This window comes from Anabrus simplex, chromosome 8 (assembly GCF_040414725.1).
Source record: "Anabrus simplex isolate iqAnaSimp1 chromosome 8, ASM4041472v1, whole genome shotgun sequence".
NCBI classification, from domain to species: Eukaryota; Metazoa; Arthropoda; class Insecta; order Orthoptera; family Tettigoniidae; genus Anabrus; species Anabrus simplex.
In genome coordinates, this window is record NC_090272.1 from 226,915,977 (window position 1) to 226,940,790 (window position 24,814).

The 24,814-nt window shown below is 38.0% G+C and overlaps 1 protein-coding gene across 4 annotated transcripts in view; it reads right to left on the reverse strand.

Annotated features, from left to right (window-relative positions):
- Adi1 (acireductone dioxygenase 1) overlaps positions 1-22,568 on the reverse strand; it is a 44,763-nt gene extending 22,195 nt beyond the window's left edge. The window contains exons 1-4 of one of the 4 annotated variants that reach the window (XR_010860882.2): positions 21,791-21,874; positions 17,354-17,481; positions 11,732-11,851; positions 1,006-1,185 (exon numbers count right to left, since the gene is read on the reverse strand). Coding sequence is in view for 3 of the 4 variants with exons in the window: in XM_067152737.2 (XP_067008838.1) it covers positions 1,006-1,185; positions 11,732-11,851; positions 17,354-17,476 (423 nt within the window). In the remaining variant the exon portion in view is untranslated. Of the gene's footprint in view, positions 1-1,005; positions 1,186-11,731; positions 11,852-17,353; positions 17,482-21,790; positions 21,875-22,293; positions 22,395-22,421 lie in introns of those variants that run through there. The other 3 variants (XM_067152737.2, XM_067152740.2, XM_067152736.2) reach the window with 3 other exon arrangements.
- Between the last annotated feature and the right edge of the window lie 2,246 nt (positions 22,569-24,814).

Consider the following 24,814-nt stretch of genomic DNA (forward strand, 5'->3'; position numbering starts at 1 on the left):
TAAATTCATAAAAACATTAGGTTCACTGATGCAACAACAATCCATATAAAAAACTTAAAAACTCTCATTAAGTGTGCATAATGGTCACTAGACAGGAGACAAATGCAGCGGTTGCATCTGATGGCAGAGATAAACATTCTTTGGAAAAACTCTCAAATTTCACTGAACAAAACACTATCAAAAGCTTATCCTTCCATGTCAAGGAGAAATGGGTTAAAATGCAAGAAGCTTAGAACATAAACACTAGATTGCAGTGCAATCTACGCATGTACCATACAAGCAGAGTTCGTCACTTCACCGTGTGCGGTGCTCACCGGTTAGCACTCCATGGGGATTGGTTAACCAATACACACCACAATCAACATTAATGAGTGTACGAGCAAAGCTGAGAGTAGCATCACGAGCCTCGTTGCTTTCATCTTTCATATCTGAACTCCCTTCTTTTCTGACTCCAATGGTACTATGTTTCCAAGGCCTAGAGAGTCGTTCGTGTCCTTTGTGACCCTTCCCTTTCTTTTGCTGATATTCCTACAAGGGTCAGAACTATTCCATTTTATTATCCTCCATTAGTGTTAAGAGGGGATGGTTGCCTTAAAATAATCACCACCACCACCACCACTCATACTCTGGAAAGTCTCCATCTTACTAAATCCAAGTTTCCAAGTTCAAAGTATGGTAAATTATCCACTGATACACTTTACCGAGCTCGATAGCTGCAGTCACTTAAGTGCGGCCAGTATTCGGGAGATAGTAGGTTCGAACCCCACTGTCGGCAGTCCTGAAGATGGTTTTCCGTGGTTTCCCATTTTCACACCAGGCAAATGCTGGGGCTGTACCTTAATTAAGGCCACGGCCGCTTCCTTCCCACTCCTAGCCCTTTCCTATTCCATCGTCGCCATAAGACCTATCTGTGTCAGTGCGACGTAAAACAACTAGCAAAAAAAAATTACACTTTCATTAGACTGAGTTATCAACTATATGTGTTACATTATGTCAGCTTATTACCTTTGTATCAAGAGTGAAGCGATGATATATTCCTTTTGGTATGATGATTAGATCACCAGGAATGACTTCTATGCGAATCCACTCATCATTTTTGTCGCGTACATCAAAATATCCAGAACCCTCCAACACCAATCTGATCTCCTCGTCTGTGTGCAGATGTTCAGTGAAGAAACTACGTAACTAAAACACGACAAAACAGAATTGAATCTTACTACCTTATGCTTCATGCTACATTTTTGCCAGATTTAACAAGTTTGTATAAATTAAATTTTTTTTTTTCCCTCCAGATCTACAGTATTTATTACCTTATGATTTGTTAAGGGAGAAAAAATAACATGCCTAACCTAGACAAGCTCCAGTTTTCCAACTCCACTTACTGGACAAAAAAATACAAGCAAACAAACAGAACAAAATAATAATAATAATAATAATAATAATAATAATAATAATAATAATAATAATAATAATAATCAAATGGCCCACGGTCAACTCCCTTCCGGAGATCCGATAGCCATGGTAATGCGGCAAAATTAAAAGACATCATATATGTGGAAATAAAACGGCATTATGAACGTCAAAGACCTTCCTATCCCTCCTGACTGGACACGCAAACCTTAGCACATTCCACTCCTCCTACCATCCTCCTTCTTGACCTACTAAGGCTTGCTGAATCCAGACTTACATTACGTCACCAGCCGCGTTTGTATGCCTGTATTCTGCTCACGTTGTACTTTATCCTTGAACTGCTTCTCTGTTACTACTCATCATTATCTAACTCCACCTCCAAAACAATCTATTATCTTTCAAATACTGTATATTTAACCATACTTAATCTCATTTAAATTCCAAGTGAGTCTCCACATTAAATTCTGCCATCACGTCTTACCATACCAAAATTTACCAACCATACTTCACTACCTTCCTTTTCCTCACTCTTTCAAACACTCTTTTTACTATAAACATAATCACTCTTAGCAACCTTCACTCAAAATTTCCATCATACTTTCCTTTCATGTACAATTAACAAACACAATCACTCAGCCATTACCATTCCCCTCTCATTTACCTTCAGGCCACCCTCACATTAAATAACTAAAATCACTCTTTGCATAATCACACTTTGGCACCACAACTCCGTTCATCCACCTCATACCACCAACTCATCATTCAAATATATTTATCATCCAAATCAAACTCTTATCCTTCAAATAATCACTCTTCCAAATTACCTTATTTACACTCTACCTTTAACTTCACAACTCTTCTCCTTAACTTTGATTACCATCATTCTTTATATCCCACTTCCTGTTAAATTCAACTAATCATTTCAAATACAGTTAACATATAATTACCATTATACTTTCCAATCTCATACCGCCAACTCAGCCTCTTACTACACTGCTCCCTTCCATGGGCGCCCGCAGGATATTTTCCACGGAGGAGGGGGCACATCAACAATTTTCTTGAATATAAAAACCAATATAACGTCAGCAACATTAAATTGTTTACAGAAATTTCTGGTTATAACTGATGCTAGATGACTGTCAGTAAGTTCAGTTTATGAAAAAAATCTGGTATGATATTAAACAATTGAACATCAACCTTTTTAGAATTCCAGGGGTGCCCATGCTCCCTTCTCATACATCTTACATTCACTTAAATACAAATAACATAAAAATTATCATATTCATACCTCAATTTGCTAATCATACTTCACTGCCTCCCTTTTTCTCACTCTTTAATCACTCATACCAACCTTCAAATACAATTAACAAACACAATCTACCCTATATCATGTGCCTTCACATCCCACCACATCTGTCTCTTAATCATAATCACTCTTACCTTCACTTCAACACCTAACTTACTAATACTACTTGACTTTTTACTTCTCGTCACTATGCCTTCATCACTTTTACCTTTCTTACCCCAACAGTTCCTTTAAGCTCAAGCTTCTCCCTTTAGCCAAAGCAACTTTTACTTCTGCTTCCTCCCTCAAACCATTATTTTCACTTAGTTTATGACCACTTGCTATTTCTTGTGCTCCCCCCCACCGTTTCTTCCGGTATCCTTATTTCTTCTCTCGCACAGGCCTCAATCCTCCAATAATTTTTTGCTTCCCTGAGTCCTTCTAAAACCGCTTCTAAGATATCACTTCTGCTCGGTGCTCCTGTCTTACAATTATGCACGTCCTCACCTGCCCTACTGATTTCTTCTTGCTTCAAACTCTCTTCCAATGCCTTCAATTTCGTCACTGTCCAATTTCGAGTCCAATTCCCCACCACTATCTGGCCCCTAATATATGCCCTCAACCCCTGCAGTCTTGCTCTCACTAAATGTTTCTTCAAAATTTTGGAATTCTTATTCCCCTCTCTTCCCAAATCCCTTTTAATTCCTATTTTCTCACTCTGCAGAATGCCAGCGTTCCTTTTCACTATGTCCGCCATTAATGAGGATATCAGCAACACTTTTATGGGTCTGCGCCCTCTCACCTTACCTACCCTCTCAGCATTATCTATATCGACCTCACTAAAGTTAATTTTCATTTTATTTTGAATGACATCTACCACTTTATAAATAATGTCCACTTTAACTTCTGCCTTTTCTTCCTCCACACTGTAAATAAATATTGATTTCTTCCTATGATCCTGACTGCTGGCTGCAATTTCTTTCTTCGGATTTACGACCTCCTCTTCCATATTTTTTATTTTCTCCCTTAGTGACACAATTTCTCTCTCACTGTTTTCCATTTTTGTCTTAGTATCTTTTGTGTATTCCTGAATCCACTACCTTGTCTTTTCATGTTCCTTAACTTGCTCCTGTAGCATCTTTTTTAACTGTTCAAATGGGCAGAGCTCCTCCACTACCTCCTTTACCACCTTCCTTATCATTTCTATATCTTCCCAGGTCATGTTGCTACTGCTCTGTGGGCCTCGATTTCCTTCCATCCCCCCAATAAGCAGCAGCGCGCTGACCACCGCTGCCACTAACAACATCGCCCACTTCACTCCAATCTCTACTTTACCTTCCCTTCTTCATTCTTCCTTGTCACATTCCACTTGACCCATCCACTCCCCCCTTCTTTCTCCACTCCACTCAACCGGCACACACCACACGACACGTTCGTTTCCTTTGCTTGCTTAAGCTAGACTGTGAAATTTAAAATTTGAACAATAAATTTTCGAACAAATTTATAATATGAAATTGAAATTCAAATTAAATTATAGGTTTGGACCATGAAGAAATAAATAATATCAGCCGATCCTGCCAGTGGTTTTAAAAATATGCGACTCAGAAAAGAACACATTACTAATACTGAACTTAATAATCAGAATCATTACATTTTTCTGTGACCAGGAGGGAGCAGATAAATTTTCTTTCATCTTTACTCTATTTTCTATCACTTCTTTCCATTCATTTCTCTGTACTAGTTCCTCATATTATGAGACGAGCCCCAAAAGTACCTCATGCCTCGAAGCTATTATAACCTGTTATAATGAGGATCCCAATAAAACACTTCAGTTCACTTTTTGACAATGATTGACCTAGACATTTCCTAAACAAAGCATAATTTTGTATATAAAAATAAATTTCCACAGTTCATTATCAAACAAGAGTTCTAACAATTCAATGGGAGATAAATCACTGTGTGAAGTGCGGCATTTTGCAATTCTCTGCAACCCCTAAAACGAGGTTTATGAAAGTAGGGCACACAGCTGTAACGTTTGCAGCCATAACATCCCAAACACACTGTACCTGTGAAATATGAGACATGTAAGTGTGACATGAAAATGGCAACAAGTATTTATCTGGGGATATCTGCTTATGTATTGGAATGTTATCTCTCATTATCATCCATTGTTTGGAACGCTCGCCTATTTGTGCAGTCTACAATGCGAATTTATTTTAAAACTGTTATCTGCGATTATTACGTCATTGCTGGATCCTTCCCTATTCGTTCAATATGTGGATCGATAAGTTGCGCGCATGCACATTACGGACTTCCACTCTGTGCACACGGGTCGCTTGGAGTAGAGAGCTCGACTTCTCTGGCGACAGTAGTACAAGATGGCTGTGTCAGTGTGTGTACTTTGGAAGACATTTTGGTGTGGTTGGAGGGTCTTGAAAATGGAGTCAGACACTCCAGGCTAAGCGGTGGAGAATTAAGGCTATGCCTTTAACGTAAATTTATTGTGGCTCCAACCTACCTTTAACCTCTTAACATGAAAGCCCGAGTATACTCGGGGTTTTATATATTTATACAAAATAAAATCCCGAGTATACTCGAGAATGTCGCTCATTGATCGGTACCTAATTTAAAAGCCCGAATATACTCGTTTCCTTTTGTTTCTCAATATTTCTGCCAAATGTTTATGAAATTATTACTTCAGGGTCCTATTTTTGCAAACAGATGTCTCTGACTCAACCGTAGTGGATGTCGGTGACTCAGGCAGTACGTTTTCGCGGCTTTCCCGCCCGATGTAGCATTGTGTGTTGATCCTTGTTTTAGGGCATTTCACATGCCACAAACATACAAACAGTATTGAGTGTCATGTTGTATTACTTGCCATCTGTTTAGTGCTGAGTTATTTATTTTAGAACACGTAAAAAATATAACGAGTATACTCGGGATTTTAAAACAAGAACTTTTCGGTGGCTTATATTTCATTGTTAAGTTTGAAAAGTATCTTTTCATTGTTACTACTGTCATTAGTTTTCAATAAATAGCCCATTTTAACAATTAAAAAAATAGGTAAAAAAAGATCACAATTTTGTAAATAATTGGTATGTTAAGAGGTTAAACTTATTATATGAGAAATGTTGTGAGTGTTGACCGTTACCGGCATGGCTAGCTTATAAATGTGGTGTAAGTTGTGAAATTGGATATTCTACCACAAAGATGTAAGTACAGTGAAATCTTAATATTTTTGGGAACTCTTCTAAGGCCGTGGATTATTTGAAGTAAAAGACTTTATCGTGAATCTAACCTATACATTAAAGGACTTTTTCGGCAACCATTTGCTTACGTAACTGTACTGTGTTCACTTCTGCAAATGAAATTTTCTTAAAAGGGACCAATTCATCATCAAGATTAATTGTTTAAACATGTAACTACCTTGTAAACAGTATAATTACGGCCTAAAATTTCAAGATCTAATTGTAATTCAATTGTGAGGGAATTTGGAATCGCTAGTTATGCGCTTATGGGGTTGTGTATTGTTCTATTGGTTTAAACTTATTAACTTATCGTTCGTGCTGAATTTTCTATTCATTCTTTGGGATTATTATTATTATTATTATTATTATTATTATTATTATTATTATTATTAAATTTTGGTCTGTGTATTCCTTTCTAATTTTCTTCATTCTTGGAATTTGCTTTCTAACTGTGCTGTTATTGCGTGTGTTGCCCAATGTTTTGTTATGGGATCGTTATTTGTGTTTTTCTGGGGTCTAAATTATGATACCTCATGCACGCATCTGGCCCTGTCCTCTATTCGAAATTAACTAAGCTTCTGGCAAACTGTTTAATGAAATGTAAATGTAATTTCGTAATGTCATCCATGATAGTGAAAATGAAAACCTATAACCTGTTTTCCAGTCACTGACCGGGTCAGGGATGGAATGAATGAAGCTATATATAGGCTCTTAGTACGATGGGGTCGCCACTCCCAAAGTGATACATTAATGACTGATAGATGCTATGAAATGAGAATGGAGAGTGTTGCTGGAATGAAAGATGACAGGGAAAACTGGAGTACCCGGAGAAAAACCTGTCCCGCCTCCGCTTTGTCCAGCACAAATCTCACATGGAGTGACCGCGATTTGAACCACGATATCCAGAGGTGAGAGGCCGACGCGCTGCCGTCTGAGCCACGGAGGCTCATCCATGATAGTAATAATAATTATTATTATTATTTTTTCTATAACGTCGAGCCTGTGAGAAACTGAAATTTGCCTTTTAATTTTATATATGCCATTCGGTTAACGTTCCCTTGTCCCATTCTCCTCATTGTTTGCGGTCTTATCCTTTGTTATCTGTTGCATCATATATTATCTTATCTGGTGGGCACGCATTAATTTTTGGTGGCTTTGGCTACTTTTAATGAATTATTGATTGGCTTCGGTAATGTCTAGCTCCAGTTGTGTGCGTCCGTGTTCTGTTATTAATTGTGGAATGTGTATATTATTTTTCCCTTGTAATATTTAACTTAGTTGGGAAAGTTTTCTGTCATTTATTTATTGTCATTTAAACTTCATTTATTTATTCTTGTAATTTTTATTTACTGTTGGAGCCACATTTTGTTTTTGGTGCGTGTGTCCATGTGTATAGCTTATTTATTGATGTAGGAATGTATAGCAAATTTCAATTTTAAACAGTTTATTGTAGTTGCGGGTCCAAATTTCATTTATCAAGTGGGAATTAAATTTAAGTTAGTTGATCATCTAATTAATGGTTTTGGTTTATGAATTTTCCTTATGGTCCAAGTAATTATAATTTATTAAATTGGTTGCAACCTTTTCAATATTTTAATTTTTCAACATTTTAATTAAACATTATTTATTAATTTATTTAAAGATATAATTTTTTTAAATCTCCCAAATATTTACTTTTATTGTAATACTCTATATAGGTATCTCATTTTATTTCATTCTATTCAAAATTCTTTTAAGTGGCATTTGCTTCTCAATTCATTTTTCTTGAGTTTTGTTGGTTTTAAAAGATATTTAAATGTGTGTGTGTATATATATATATATATATATATATATATAATTAAATTTAAAGTTTAATTTATTAAGTAAAATTTTTTTGATTTAACTTTTAATTTCGTTTCTTATTTGGTAGTTAGCGATATTGACCTGGCAACCTTTCAACCTTTAAGATCCTGTCCTCTTTATTCCTTTATGTTTGGGTCCACCACACGTTATTTTTTATGCTACTGCCCTCAAGGTGAGTAACTTTGTGATTTATGTTAATTTTGCCATTTATGTGTTTTTATTGCTGTGTCTGTGTCCTTGGGTGTTGCAGTAAGTGCTAACATTATGTACAGCATCTTGAATTTTCAAATGTCTTATCCCCCCTCGTTCTGTGTTGTGGTGACATGCTGTGGGAAGGCAGTGCTGCAAGCAAACTGAATCTCGCACCAAGAGCAAATAATGATGGCACTGAAATTGCAGTCAGGGAATGCTTCGGTCTCTTGCTTGTCCACTCCAGAAGGTTTCATATTGATTGTCAATGGGAGGTCCGAAAGCTTACTATCTGCTCACTTTTTAGTGATAGATTTACGCCCTAGTGCTGAATCGGTCAACCTCGGCAATCTTCGAGATTCGTACTGGCAACTTTTGAAATACAAACTATGAATCGCTTATGCATCGCTTGCGACATCTGGCGTACACTTTACGTACTAGTACTGTTGTTATTTACACAGCAAAGCTAAATTATAGAATTCACTCTAGGAATAAGATTCGCATCGAGAAATGTTTTATAATGTTATATAATGGTGAGTGTGACACAGTTGTTGGCTTAAGATAACAAAGGTTTAGAATATTCATATCGATCGATCATATTATCGATTCAATTCAGATTTCATTTCCATTCAGTTGGCAGTACTACCGGAACCGGAAGTGATCCTCCTTGCTCCTCAAACCCGTACACAAATCTACCGCTAAAAAGTGCGCAGATAGTAAGCTTATAACTTATAACATTGTAAATACATATTAGTACTGAATAGGTGGAAACCTTTACTGTGTTACTATTCATATGTTATTCTCAGTTCAGTACGGACCAACAACATGAAATTCATAACCCTTGATAGTACCTTTGTCAGTCACATTTCAATTTATAAACCACCTGGATTTGATGAATATCATCTTGACACAACTGCAACATTTATCAACAAATCACTTAGATGGAGACAATGGAAAGATTACATATATCTCTTGCAAATGTTTACTAAGAAATTGCAGGTTTTTTTTTTTTTTTTGCTAATGGCTTTACGTCGCACCGACACAGATAGGTCTTATGGCGATGATGGGATAGGCCTAGGAGATGGAAGGAAGCGGCCATGGCCTTAATTAAGGTACAGCCCGAGCATTTGCCTGGTGTGAAAATGGGAAACCACGGAAAACCATCTTCAGGGCTGCCGACACTGGGATTCGAACCCACTATCTCCCGGATGCAAGCTCACAGCCGCATGCCTCTAAAACTCGCCCGGTTAAATTGGAGAATTGCTGAAGAGGTGTTTGCATACAGTTCTGCAGCAGGGTCTCTCTCTGCTAAAGCACACTGATTACAGGTAGCTGTCAAGCACGAAGGCTACTTGCTGACAGGTTGTGAAGTAGTCCAAGATGGGTGCATGTGAAACTTACAAACCAACTGCTGCTCCATATTTTTTAATTGTAACTTATATTTTTTATACATGATAAGCTTTTGGGATTTTGCCAAGTCAAAAAACAATTTGTAATTCTGTACATTTTGTTACTTTATTTTTATTTACTTCTTCTACCACATTCATCCACAATTCATCTGATGACCTTCCTGTTTAATTTGCAACGCACATAAGACTGAACAAGGAACATCTTAATTAATGATTATTAGAGAAGGTCTTGCTCATCAACAGACAATAGTTTCTTCTGAAGACGAAGAGCAAAGTTCTCTGCGAAATGTAAAGAATTTCACCTTGTTTTCCTGACACGGCGTAAGCCCAAAAGCTATTATCCTGTCTACAATTACGAGCCATGAAAGTATCAATCTAAATATTGCACTTTTTTATTTACTAAGAAAGTCCCTTCAACTCAAGGTTCCCACTTTGGACAAAGCATAACGAAACAACGAAATTTGTAATTTTGGCTTATAGTGATATTTTTTTAATTACATTATTCTTAGGTTGTTAAGAATTATACCATACACCGAAGATTTCTATGCAATTAAATTTAAATTCATATAGCTAACAATGATATAGTTAGCAAAAGAGTTCGATTACAACTTGTACGAGGGCAGATCAAATATAAATGGGAATTATTTTTTAAAAATTGATTGCCTCAACCAAAAAAATACACGTAGGCCTATAGAGATCACTTTTGTAAATTGGGTCCATGTCTTGCCTTCGATACACATTTTCTCTATTGGACTGGTAAGTTTCTGATGCTGTCCTGATAGAAAGAAGAGGGACGTGTGCGGAATCAGTTGCGCACAAACTCTTCTACGCTTGCATCATCATCAGACCACTGTCCTCCTAGGTCTTGTTTGAGTGGTCCAAACAAATGGTAGTCGCAGGGCAATAAAACTGGACTGTACGGAGGGTTTCCAGACGTGTCCAGTGAATTTCCTCTAATTCTTCCCGCTTTAAAGTGGCATTGCATTGTCATGGAGAACAATGACATTTCAGATTGGTTGCTTGCGTTGCTTGTTGTGATGCGCAGCTTTTGCTTCATCCAAAAGCAGACAGTAACAGGCTTCATTAATTGTCCTTTGTTAATGAAGAAAATCCACCAGCAAAATGCCCACGGAGTCCCAGAAAACGGTTGCAAGCACTTTTCCACCAGATGAGTGTGTTTTGGCCTTGACCGGACCTGCTTCGTCTCTTCACCACCACTCCATGCTTGCTTGCTTGCTTGCTTTGACTGTGGGGTGTAAGGATGCGCCCAAGTTTCATCACAAGCCACAATACAATGCAAGAAATCCTCTCCTTCCTCCTGGTAGTGACGCAGGGGACTCTGACAAACTTCCTGGCGTAAAGTTTTTTGTTCCTGGTTGAGCAGATGAGGAACCCACCTGGCAGACAATTTTTTGAAATGGAGTTCATCTCGGGTGAAGGTTTGAATATTTCCATAACTTATTCCTACAGTTAAAACAGTTTGCAAAATTTTTATTTGCTGATCTTCACCAATAATGTCACGAATCGCATCAATGCTGTCTGCAGTGATGCCTGTCCGCGGTCTCCTTTCATGAGGTTTATTTTCCATAGCTTCTTTTCCTGCCACAATATTTTTAGCCCACTCATACACTCAAGTCTGCGAAAGTGTTTCTTCCCCATACTGCTGTGCGTGGAGCCGTCTCAAAATTTCAGAAGGTTTAGTACCCTCTTTTGCCAGAAATTTGATAATGATGCATTGCGCAATAGATGTGTACACCTCTTGCTCACTCATGGCATACTGAAGCAACCCAGTTCCCCACCATCGTTCGCGCACACAAATCCCTTCTCCAGACACCCCCACCAAACATCCTGGCAAATTCCAGCCTCAGAATTATTACTAACAGCAGCGGTACATTCAAATTCCTGCTCAAATTTGATCCGCTTTCGTATTATAGAGGAAAGTGGAAGAAGATGCTTATCAACCGTACCCAGGAAACTAGAACTGTAAACCGATTATTATTCTTACAAGTATGAGAGATGAAACAGCATTAAAGGCTATTCATAAAAATTAAAAAAAGGAAATACTAAATACATACCAGACTATATTTCAACACTCCTAACTACGCTGACTCTGTGGAAGAAAACTGTGAGTTTCTTAAGAACCGCTACATTCTGTGGGTGGCTGGCTACCTTCCTCTTTTCTTAGAAGCACTGGATGCTACAACTCACTCAACCTAACACCCCTCTTATGCCTCAAAAACATAATTTAAGAAAAAAATTGTTCTTCCCTTTTTGCCACTGAGAACATTAATTAATATTCCTTGTATATCTGTAACATGTTTCAAATTATCCAGCAGCATATTACATACCTTATCTTCATAATTTTGAAGACATTCCTTAGAGCAGGTTATCTCGTCTTCATAGGTGTAGCCCCTCTCCTTCTTCAGTTTGTCAAGGATACCATCTTCCTTGTATGTCTGAGGATTCAACTGGAAAGAGTACATAAACTAACATTAACCTACAGATCTTCACAGAGTTCTACTACTGAACAATGAGGAGGAAAAAGAAATAGAATCCTTCCGAAGCTGTATTATCATCAGGCATAACCAAACAGCACATGAACAATGACCAAGGCCACAGAGTAATAGTATTGCAACCCAATGGGCCTCAAATAGATGTAAGTAATGTAAATGAAATTGCCTCAAAATAGCAACAAGAAGTATGAACTAAGTCTTTGTCTTGTGTTCTTCATTACTCCTGATCATTAAATGCCTAGGGTATATTGTATGGATATGCAGAAAATTGTCGCTGAATGTTCAAATTATTTTAGGTTAATGTGTTGTGAAGAGATTTGTCTCTTTCACAAGCCATTATTCCAAGGTATAGAAGCATCTACCTGTCTCTAAATAAATTTATCTCACACCTATGGGATGTCAACTCAATGATGAGCCAGGCCGGTGGTGGTATTGCACCCTCATAGCCTCTGTGCTTGCTGGAGATTTTCTTTCAAAGAGCTGAATGTGCTTCTCTAATTAACATTTCCTATTATACATGCCTGTGTATTTTTCTCGTTTTTCTACTACACGCTTTTCTTTCCATCCTCAACTCTATTCTATTCCGGCAGTCTCTGTTCTACTTTATTTTAAATTTTATTTACTTCTTATACCATATTCGTTTAATGACCTTGCTGTTTACTTCGCAACACACACACGACTGAACAAGGAACACCTCCCACTCAAAAGGCTAGCGCGGAATGAGAGTACCACTTACTACAGACCAACGGTAAGGCATTCTTACATTCAAACCTTCTTTATTAGAGAAGTCCTCCTCGTGAACAGATGAGATTTTCTTCCGAAGACACAGAGAAAAGTTATCTGCAAAACGTAAAGAATTTCACCTTGTTTTCTTGACAGCAAAAGCCAAAAAGCATAATATGTCTACAATTACAGGCCATGAAAACACCCACCTAAATACAATGACTGTTGTTAGTTGAAATGTACTCTCTTTCATCTGCTGTCTCTCATCTCCACCGAATGGCACTAAAACTAACCTTTCAATGACGGATGCACAACATCTAGTATGCACTGAGTGGCGAAAAGTCATGGGAAGGCACTGAATGTGATGTTAATAATGAGTTGCTCATCTGCGAGCTCTCAAAACGGCAGCAATACAGCAAAGCAACGACTTTACAAGGTGTTGGAATCATCCTGGAGGGATCTGGACCCACGCATCTTGCACTGTTACCCACAATTGGTCTTGTGTAATTGGTGTGGGGTTCATGGAGTGTACACCAGCAACAACAGCATCCCATAAATGCTCCACTGGATTAAGATCGGGGGATCTGGAGGGCCAATCCATGGTCGTGATTTCACTGGAGTGCTCCTTCAACCACCTGAGTGCCACTACAAAGCGGTGACATGGCGTAATGTCCTGTTGAAACCTGGCATCTCCATCAGGGTACTCTAGGGCCAGAAAGGGATGCATATGGTCTGAAAGAATGTCCTCATAACGTGCACCTGTCAACACTCCCTGCAGCTGTACAATGGGCCTAACTGTGACCATGAGAACGCCGCCCAGGCAAGAACTGAGCCACCTCCAGCTTGCACACAACCTTGTTGACACACAGGATCCATAGCTTCATTGGACATACGCCACACTCTCTCGCGCCCATCAGCTCGATACAACTGGAACCGGGATTCATCGGACCATACCACACATCGCCACTGTTCCATGGCCCATGGCCGAAGTTCGCAGGCCCATGCACGTCTTTGAGCTCTGTGTCGAGGTGTCAGCAAAGGGACACGAGTTGGTTGTCAGCTGGTGAAGCCTATGCAGTGCAATTGCCTCCTTACAGTCCTGGTAGAAATGGGTTCCTGACTCCCAACATTCAACTGGGCGGTGATCTGACTCACAGTAGCCCATCGAGCGCCCAGTATGGTTCTGTGGAGACGACGTGATGTCCGTTCATTAAACATCTGTGGTCTTCCCGTGCGGCTGTTTACATAGGTGGTAACATTCTCTCTGCAATACTGAAGATCCACCCTCAACGCTGTTGACCTCGGAAACCCAAATTCGTGTGTAATATCCGCAATGCTATAACCCAAGCGCCGTGCATTGATGATCATCCCTCGTTTAAAGTCGGTTAACTTGCGTCGTGCTGCCATCTTCACAACACTTGTGTCTGTGACAGACTGCTCAGCTACGCCGCAGCTAGCTGCAACGCTCGGGGGTCATGCACGGCACATTTTCTAATGGGACACCCCTTCCCATGACTTTTGGCCACCGAATGTATTGTATATACACATGACCTCCTCACATCACATGCCTATCTCTTACCTGGAGGCTCTGGGTTCAATTCCCAGAAAAAGCAAAGATTCTAATTCTGGACTGAGGGCTGGCACAGGGATTGCTCAGCCTCAAGAGACCGACTGAGGAGCTGTATGATATTAGAAGCTCAAACTTGGAAACACTCAAAGATGGCAGAGAATATGTGATGAGTAGAGACGGGAATTTGCCTATTTGCCTATTTTATTCCTGTGTTCAGAAACGTAGGCTTTTGAGATATAAATCTGTTTTAGGGTTTTTTAGTTATATTTTGTTGGTTTTATTGTGCATATAAATGCCTATTTCAGGGATTTGTGCCTATTTGGAGTATAATTGCCTATTTGATGCCTTTTGACTGCATTTAAAAAAAGCCACTTTTCTTCCCGTGCGTTATATTGTAGCTAGTGTGCTCGACAGAATTATCTTCTCTATTCTCAATATCTGTTTACCCCACAAACAAAAATGGGAATTCTCAGAAGTCACCAGAAATAGTTCAAGGGAAATTTCCATCAGGAGAAACAAGGAACAATTTAACCTTAAAGCCTTCAACCCCTCCAACCTCCTAAGACATATGCGAGAACCAGTCAACGTCAAACTATGTTGCACAACCCATTTGCCCTGTACCTCCCTTTCTATGCGAACTATTGTACGCGTATGCTTTATGTTCAGAACGTGTTGTGATTTATTGTGAAGAAGAAGAAGAAGAAGTGTGTGCGGCAATGCCAAAGGAAAAACGTCAAAGTTCTACTGGATGGAGTAGTGGATCACAGGGGATCCCAATTTCACTACAGATGGAAGGGTGGTCTGTCAAGCTTGCTGTAAGGAGGTAAGTTCGTTTGTTCCTTTTATCTTTCTTGTGATTGAGAACTATGATCGCATTTCATGGTAGCATATATAGGCCTATTAATTTATGTATTGTGGCAAGTTGTTTTGTTGCAATGCTGTATTAGTTGTGAACTTTCAATACCTAATTTATATTACTAAAATGTAAATAATCATAAAATTACTGAACGAGGAGTTAGAACGCCAGTGGTCTCTTGTCACAGAATGTATGAAAATTAAATCGGTATTTTGAACTGTGATTCATTTCCTGTGAAAATAGAGATTTACAACTGAAATGCAACTTTTAAAACTCCCTTTAAAAATCGTGAATTCTATTATACTTCCGCTAAGCCTTCGCGAAACACAGGTTGCAGATCCAATGTAGCCCGGCTAGGACGATGCCACAGTGTGTGTTACAAGGTTGCCAAGACTATCTTTACAAGACCAGGCCAGCGAAAAGACCATTGGTCTGGATTGGTGAGGTCCAGTTAGTAACCCTTGTGCTGGCAGGGGGTTGGGAGGGGGAAGCAAAGAGAGTCTGATGGGCGTAAGCTCCCAGGTTAACAAGCCTCTAGAATCCCCTCTAGTCTTGCTAAATTGTGACACACACACACACACACACAAAAAAAAGTTATTTTTATTTACGTTGCACCGACACAGACAGGTTTTATAGAGACAATAGGATAGGAAAGGCCTAGGAGTAGGAAGAAAGCAGCCATGGCCTCGATTAAGGTACAGCCCAAGCACTTGCCTGGTGTGAAAATGGGAAACAACCAAAAACCATCTTCAGGGCTGCCGACAGTGGGATTCGAACCCACTATCTCCCGGATGCAAGCTCACAGCTGCGCACCCCTCACCGCACGGCCAACTTGCCCGGTAAAATTAGGTTATGGGCGCATGTCACGACAATTTCAAATTTTGCAGGTTTTAATTTTCAACAAGGGTGGCGGCCTTGTGCGCACACATGATGCAGGATCTATTGTAGGCAACAGAAAATAGTCTTCATGACAGCTGACCCGGCTGACCAAAGCCAGCGAATAGAAACAAACAAAATGTTCACAAATCTGAGATTTATAGTGCTTCCATTTTCATTCTTATATATAAGTAAGAATACTGCTAGGGCCAGCTTGGTGGGTCCTTGGCAAGCGTAAAGAAAGGATCTCTCCTCTACGCTACTCCGGTATCGTTTCACGTCTTTTTAATTATATTTTTCACTCAGTGAACTCTACACGATACTGCCAAATTATAAGTAAAAATCCTTGAGGACACATTTCCATGTAAATTACTAATTTCTTCGTTCCTACTTAAAGTTTGGTACTTCTAGAAACTCTATCTCTTATAGTCTTTTTTTTATGAAACAAATGCATGATATATACTAAGCATTATTGCCAATTAGCCCAACTGTAGAAATTTAATATATAGGGACAATGTAATTTATGTCAATTTTATTATTTTTCAGATCAAATGTGAGAAAAATACCACATAGATCAACTTAGAAATACTGCGATGCATCTGATACGAGTACAGAAATCTGTATCTACACAGCCTTTCTACCAGTCCACTTTGGGCAGCGAACAACAACCATTTTTTTCAGACCTATGCACTGCAATGTTGGGAGCTAAAATGCCCCTGCATAAACCAGAGCATCTTCAAATTTCAACAAGGTGCCGGGAGCAACCACTAAGTTGGAGAAGAGTGACATGCCCCTGGTGGAGTCATTTAGGATTGTGGAAGAAGTCAGGGGAAGTTTTGACTGAACCTCCGGGAAGGCAGCCACTGTCAGCGAAATAAAACCAGATGAAGTGACTTCATTGAAGTTTTGTCCAATCACGTCATGTGATGTTGATCTTTCTCTCAGTACAAAAACATTATGCATTAGAGGTGAACAAAATTGTTACTGGAAATCATTGAAACGTTGCTTGTAAATTCCTTTTATAGTAATTGAGTGTGTTATTAAATTAAAAGTAATTTTGTCATGCCTATTTTGTTGCCTGTTTTACATGTTAGTGCCTATTTAAATGCCTATTTTGGCTAATATAAGAGCCTATATGCCTGCCTATTTCAACTGTTTTAGTGCCTATAATTCTTGTCTCTAGTGATGAGGAATATTAGCATGGGGATTACATCACTCCATTTTTCTCACACATGCCTTACTATTTTTATTTATTTGCTGCTCATTCATTACTTTGGTCGAAAACTCATTTACCATCAAAAAATGTCTTAGATAATTACTGTTTTGAAATATGCAACAACCAATGGAGCAATAAAGTTATTGTTTTCCTGTTAACATGTCCTCCATCCTTAAAACATCATAACAGCAAATGAAGGCCTTTCAGAGGACTTACCTTAAAATACTCCACTCCTGATATCTTGTAAAGTTGATCAAGATCTACGAACTGTGGAGGGTTCCGGTGATGCTCCAGCCTCTGATCGGTCTCAGAGTTGTCCATATACCAGGCTCGCACCATTCTATCTACAAGATATACCAGATGTTGCCATTAAACAGGGTACAGTATACCAGAATGTCCATTCAGCAGTGCCGAGATGTGCATAAACCAAGTAGGTCACTTCAGTATTCACCACAAACTTAGAAAGACACTCTCAATACATGCAAAAAATCATTTACACCCATTACTTTTCATGGAATATGTTGCACAAAGACAAAATGAAAAGACTTTAGAAAACAAAACAGATGAAGGGTCGGCAGTCATGAAAAATGAGAAAAAATGAAAAATAATGACTCATACCACCCTATTACAAATAACTAAACAGCAAATGAAATTACACAGAGCTAGCAAACTTTATATTACAGGGTCATCCAATTAATGCAGAACCAGACATGTGATGATGCTGAGGCCAGCAAACTATCACTTCCTGCTGCCGGGCAATACAAGAGAAAGCTAGAGTGACTGCCTGATAAATTCTAAAGCATTTTCAAAGTACTCTCCATGCCGCTAAAGGAGATTCTGGAACTGCCTGTCTCATCCGACAAGACAATGAGATTGGGATCAATTTCTCCATCATGCACTTTATTCAATCTCCATTCTGAAATTCCAATCCTACACCAGGATCACCTTGTTTATAAGTTCTTCTACCACAGTACACATATAGGATTTTAACTTAACTTCATAGCCCTTTGTACGGAACTGTAAGAAATTCCGGTTTGCTCAGAAAGACAGCTATGAGATTTTTCAGGCGTAGTCCAATGTCTTCAAGATTTTCTTCTATTAGCAATGTATGTTGCCTTCTTCACGTCTTATCATTAATGTTTCCTGTTTCACAACATTTATTGACTAATCTATGAACTATCCCAAGACATGGAACTTGAACACCTGGGAATTTCTCTTGAAATAATCTCTTAACAGCACGTGCAAATTATGTATGGACATACGGATCGTAAATAAATACTTAATGAAGAACAGAATAATTTGACCTATTATTATTTTCCATTTATTCTCACTTCACTTTGCACACAAGTGCTGTTCTCACTGAAACATGAAACAAACTGCTTTGCAAAACAAAACCAGAACCGGCAGTCCCCAAGCTCCCCTCACTCCCAGCCGCCGCTATGGTTCCAAGAAAACTCGATGACCCAGTATGAAGAAAATTGAGAGTACACGAGTAATTTATGGTTAAATGCTTGTGACTGCCTACTTTGTAATCAAGGAATAATTGAACTCCTGGAGCAAAATGTTGGAAATGTTATAATTAAAGCATATGCAGGTAGGTTTAATGATTAATAAGCTATTGCTTTCACTTACGCGATTCAAGTTCCACATCTACGACAAAATTGCCTCATTCTCTCTCTTGTATCGGAGATCCCTTGTGACACTCTTATGAGAAACTATGAAACTCAAATTCACGTTATGAAAGAGAGCATGAGAAAAAGGCACTTATCATTCAATACACTAAATAAAACTCAGCTCTACCTGGAAGCATATATCTACAGTATGTTTCAGGGACACTTGCTGCACACCGCGGCACTAAGTACCCCACAAAAGAAACAAGTATTTTACTCATACAGACTTATGATTTATTTTAAAAACTCATGAAATGAATGAAATAGGTCCTAGATTATTTTCAATTCATGAATATAGGTATACTTGAAAATTAGAACAGCACTGTAATAGCTGGTAATGAAATAAAATTAAAAAGTCTAACTTTTGTTTTTTTGCTACTACTATAAGGTTCACTATGTAAAATTTGGGCACAACACCAGCATATGATTTTTTTACACAAATATCTTTCATTCACTGCAAATAATAGTGATTTTAGACACGTTGGACAGTCTTTTGTAAATACAAATTTTACACAACACAAAGGCGGATTCCTCTGCGTGTTGATGGGATTTTGAGTCCTCGTCACACCCACGATCTCACTAGTTCCCTCTGCCAATAAGATCACCTGAAGCACAAAGGAAAAATATATATTCTATAACATTATCTTCAACAACGTTTATTTCCATTATCGTCTAAAGCATCAACGAAATCATCAAGGACATCAGTCTGGCTCAGACCTGTATGATTCTGGCAAATTTGTTCACTGCTTTCAAGGCAATTGATTTCAAACACTGTGATAGTATGTATATCACACCCTCGCACTATATGTAGAAGTGAGAGATATTATTGTCAGTATTTGATTTATTATTATTATTATTATTATTATTATTATTATCCGCATTTCAACTGTGTATGTTGCCATTAATATTTGTAAGCTGGAAGGTCTCCATATGTAGGTATAAGTAATTTGTTTTGTACAATGGCTGGGAAAACATTACTTTAATAACTCTGGTAATTTGTATGACTCATGCGGACATCCCAGTATTTGATGACATGTACTTGTTGTTGTCGTTGGGAAGTTCTATGACTGTGAAACATCCAAGAGTTTGTTTTTATTTTGGGACGAAGAAGAAGTCCACGGCATGGTCTTCACTAGAGAATACACTCATGATTGGCTGGCCAGGATCAATCTAGGCGTATCATGTGAGAGGAAGGGTAATGCTGATGTCTATAAAGATTGATCATATGGCGGGAAACAACACACACTGTACAGGGATGAAGGAGTGCGAACACACACAGGAGTGAAACTGGATATACGGTACTGGAGTGACACTGCTGCACTATACTGGACTGGACTTCAACGTTTGTGGAACGTAGTATTTTTATGTTTGTGAGAGGTGATTGACATACAACTTAGTATTGTATCATTTTGTGGTGGCCTGGTATTACATGTTGCTGAAAGCTGGGAGGTCCTATATCTCAGACTTTCCATAATTTATGCTCAGGAATGACAAGCGTGTGTTGCTCAAATGTATATATCTTTACAACAAGTGTTAAAGTCTGTGAACACAGTATTACGAGGACAGTATCTGTGTGATTTTATAAGTGCTGATTATGAGAATCGGCAAGTCATGTTGATACAGAGACAGTGAAGGGTTCTCATATACATATTTGTACATTGTTCAACGAACTAACTACAAATGGTGTCTTATTTCCAGCTTTCATTTTCCCACTGTTTTCATTGTTGTTGTAAATATGGAGTCTTCCAGCAATCTTTTGTTTGTGTATTTTGGTGTGTTGATGAGGTGCTCATGCACTGATTTTATTGAGAAAATAGTTAGATATTTTAGAATCAGTGGAGTTATTGATGAACCTAGGTGCAGTTCCTACATATTTAGTCGTTTTCAGAAGGTTAGGTAAGGCCTGAAGCAGATGTACCAGTACACAGCATTATGTACAGGCCCTGGGATATAAAGAATTATCATGCTCTATCTAAATTCGAAGGATCTATTCTGGTGAACTCTGGCGCCCATACTACAGACTTTTCGATACATTACTTTTATTAATTTAATTTATTTCCAAGTATTTTATTTATTTATATATTTTTATTTATGATATTTTATTATTGTTTATCAGTATTTACAACCAGTTACAACACCCCTAACACAAAGTACAAAGGTATGTGCATCTTAATAAAGTATGAAAAACCAAACTGGCTGCAAAGCAGTGGCATGCACTGAACTACATCTACGCCTCCCCCCCCCGTGCTGCTGGGGCAAAGAATTTTGTATTTACATCTTCTTATTATTCCTTAGACACTTTTGATCAAGTTTTAAAACCTGCAAACAGCTAGTCAAACCAAGTACAGCTGCCTTAACAATCCACTCGCTCTACAGCAGTTCAGAGAGTTACCCCAGCGGAATTCAAGTCATTGTGTTGACGTATGCCCTTGAAGCCTCCTTGTACTGGGGAGGCGGGGTGTGAGCTGTGGACCTCCCTCGAGATTTACAGCTCTTACAGCAACAGGCCAGCTAGCCTGGGTGAGGTAAGTTAGTTAGTTAGTTGTAAAATTTAATAGTTCAAATGTTCAGCGCCACGTATCAGACGCTACCAGAAAAATATCAGTATGTTAACAGTATAGTCACTTGAACATTGTCTTGCTATTGAAAATAGAACTATTTTATGAAATCAAGTAGGATAAGAAAAGAACGCTGAATTGTAATAAAAGTACCATATATTTTATTTTTGGATTTTGACATGTATCAAGATTTTGGGATTATTCATTGGTGACATGTGTAGATTAGGATTTTAAGTTAAAAAACAAAAAGTCCCAGTACATTTCTGTAGCTTATGTTATGATGTAGGCGTGACACCAATTTGAAAACATAATATGGTGGGGCTGTGATAGGTGGTTTTTCTTCTTTCTTTTTTCAGTTTTTTCAGTTGGGGTAACGAATGTGTTCACTGCACGCCACTGCTGCAAAGAAATAAAGTTTCACTAACCGTACGCCGGGGAACTGTATGCCCCAAACATATGTTTTGATTTGATATACAAGCAGTTTGTCACTCGTTACAACTAGAGCACGAGATGTGAGAGTATGAAGGTCAAAGCAAAGTCACATGGGTAGGCGACTATAGGGGTTACAAACACCAAATTACTGCGAATTAATAATTCTCTCAGTGCCCCAGTGAACGTTCCAAGGTTACATCGAAATCCGCATTCTCGTAATAACAAAGTACGAACATAACCCTAAATATTCACAAGGTTACAAAAGCCTAAGAATTGGAAAGGCTCTATTTTTAATCATATGGAGATAGGAAACTGCATTACTTGTTGCTTGTGGTTTACAGAGTACCATACTTTAACAGCCTTATTTGTAACGCTGACAGAAACAGACTGCACGGTCGAGTTGTATACATTGTATACACCCACTTTACAGAGTAGCTTTACACGTAGGTTAGAAACCATTACTAAAGTTTGAAAAACAAGAAAAACGAGCATTTACCAAACGTGACACAAATGCAGGTAATATATCCGAAACGAAAATACTGGAATTTGACAGGTACTAAATCAAAGGAATGGCAATTGATAACGTTATCACCAAAAAAAAAAAAATCCTAATTAAACACTTACTCGACGACAGATGAACAGCGCAGTGCAAATTCACATATAACAGATTAGTTACTTAATCAGTAAATCAACATAACACAAGAATATGAAGCAGGGAGATCAATGGTCAAGTAAACAAACCGACGTGCACGTGGAAATATTTACCGAACACGTGACCAGCGTAGCCAACCTTTCTTTTTTTTTAAGTCGTGTCCCTATAAGCAAATACAGTAGAGACAATACACGACACTGAGCGAGATATCGAGGGACAGCTATTGGAGCTCACTCTAGCGGATAGACCTGAACGGTACTGATTCTGTCATAAGAGCACGTGTATTTTGTGTGAAGTTTTTGGTGTTATTTATGCGTTTTCAGTGAGTTGACATAATTAAATAGTAGTGTATGTCATTCCTTGATATCTCCTCTCAACATGAGGGGAAAGGTATGTGCTGTGTTTGGCTGCAGTAATTACGAAGTAGAGAAAAATGCGCGGTCGTTCTTCAGGTTCCCTCGTGACAAGAACATGTAAGTAATATTGTGTTTGCATATATATTCTTCCAGTGACAGAGATTTATATAGTACTTCATAATCTTCTGACCTGCTCGACCCATGTTTTAACGGGCTTAAAATATAATATGCATATTTTATTGTATAGTGCAGCAGTTAACCTTCAATACCGATGTGTTGTTGTAGGTGTGATCTGTGGGTTTTGAAATGTCACAGAAGCGATTTGGATAAAGTGTACAAGAAAGAAGGGACGTTACGCTTGTATAAGAATTATAAGATCTGTTTAGATCATTTCCAGGCCAGCGACATTAAAAATCCTCGACTATACAGCCAAGGGTATGTTAAGTTTTTTCTCAAATCTTTACAAAGAAAAAGTCATCCCTATTCAAAATCTAATGCCACTCAAAAGAAAGTAAACAACATATGGTTGAAAAATGAAATTAAACTATTATACAAGAAGAAATCTTTACTAAATTTACAATTATATAGGACTCATTTGACCATCTCTCAGAAATTACCCCCACTTGAATGGAGCTCATTTTTAAGGTACACTGACCTCAAACTATCTTACGTATTAGACAAGAAACAGAAAACCCTAAACCATAAATTACTTAGTCTTCAAGAAAACAAATGTAAAACTCCTGACCAAAATACAAACAACAAAGTGTCCCCTTCCCATTTGACTAACATTCCCACTACAATCAACCTATCTAATGCAACCTTCTCTAACCAAGAATTAAATCTATTAGATAAAGGCATCAAACATAATTGGCCTAATCACAAAAAGGCAGAAGACATCATCACTACCATCGCTGAAACCGAAACTAATATCGATAAACAAATCCCAATTGATAAACAGAATGACGTACGATATGAAGTAAAAAAGAAACTCCCAACTTTGATTAATGAGATAACATCTAATAATAACCACAATGTCTCGAAACAAATTCTAAACCTGAAATCCAAAATCCATAGCAACAACGTAGTAATTACAAAAGCAGATAAGGGCAACACCATAGTAATAATGAACAAACAAGATTACATCAATAAAACTGAAACCTTTTTTTCAGACAATACCTATACCTTAATTAACAAAGATCCTACAAACAAAATACAGCGTAACTTAAAGAACCTTCTGAAAAATTCTAACTTCATTTTAAATGATCAAGATTATCAGAAATTAACTGTAATGAACCCAAAATTACCTACAGTCAGATCACTGCCCAAAATTCATAAAAAAGATGTCCCCATTCGACCTATAATTAATAGTATCAATAGTCCTACCTATAAAACCTCTCAATTCCTACACAAATTCCTAAAAAAACACTTCAAATTTCACAACTCCAACCCCATAAAGAACTCGATCGAACTCTGTAATTCCCTAAATAAGTTCAGTCTACAACCAAACCACGTTTTATGTTCTTTTGACATCACCAACATGTATACTAATATCCCTATCAACAATACTATTAACATCATAAAAAACAATCTGTTGAAACATAGCACATTGAGTAAAATCGAAATTGATGAATGGTTAAAATTACTTAATTTCGTTTTAGACAACAACTATTTTACCTTCAATAAGAAAATTTACAAACAAGAAGGTCTAGCGATGGGAGACCCGTTATCTGGAATACTAGCCGACATATACTTAGATAATCTCGAACATAGTAAGATTATTAATAACATCAACGGACTCTGTCTTTGGCATCGCTATGTTGATGATACCATAGCTATCATTGATAAACAAATCAACAACAGCAATAACATACTATCATTCCTCAACAACTTAGATAATAATATTAAATTCACTAAAGAAGATGAGTTCAATAACTCTCTGAACTTCTTAGATATCAAAATCACACGAGCATTGAACAAATTCGACTTCCAAATATACAGAAAACCCACCT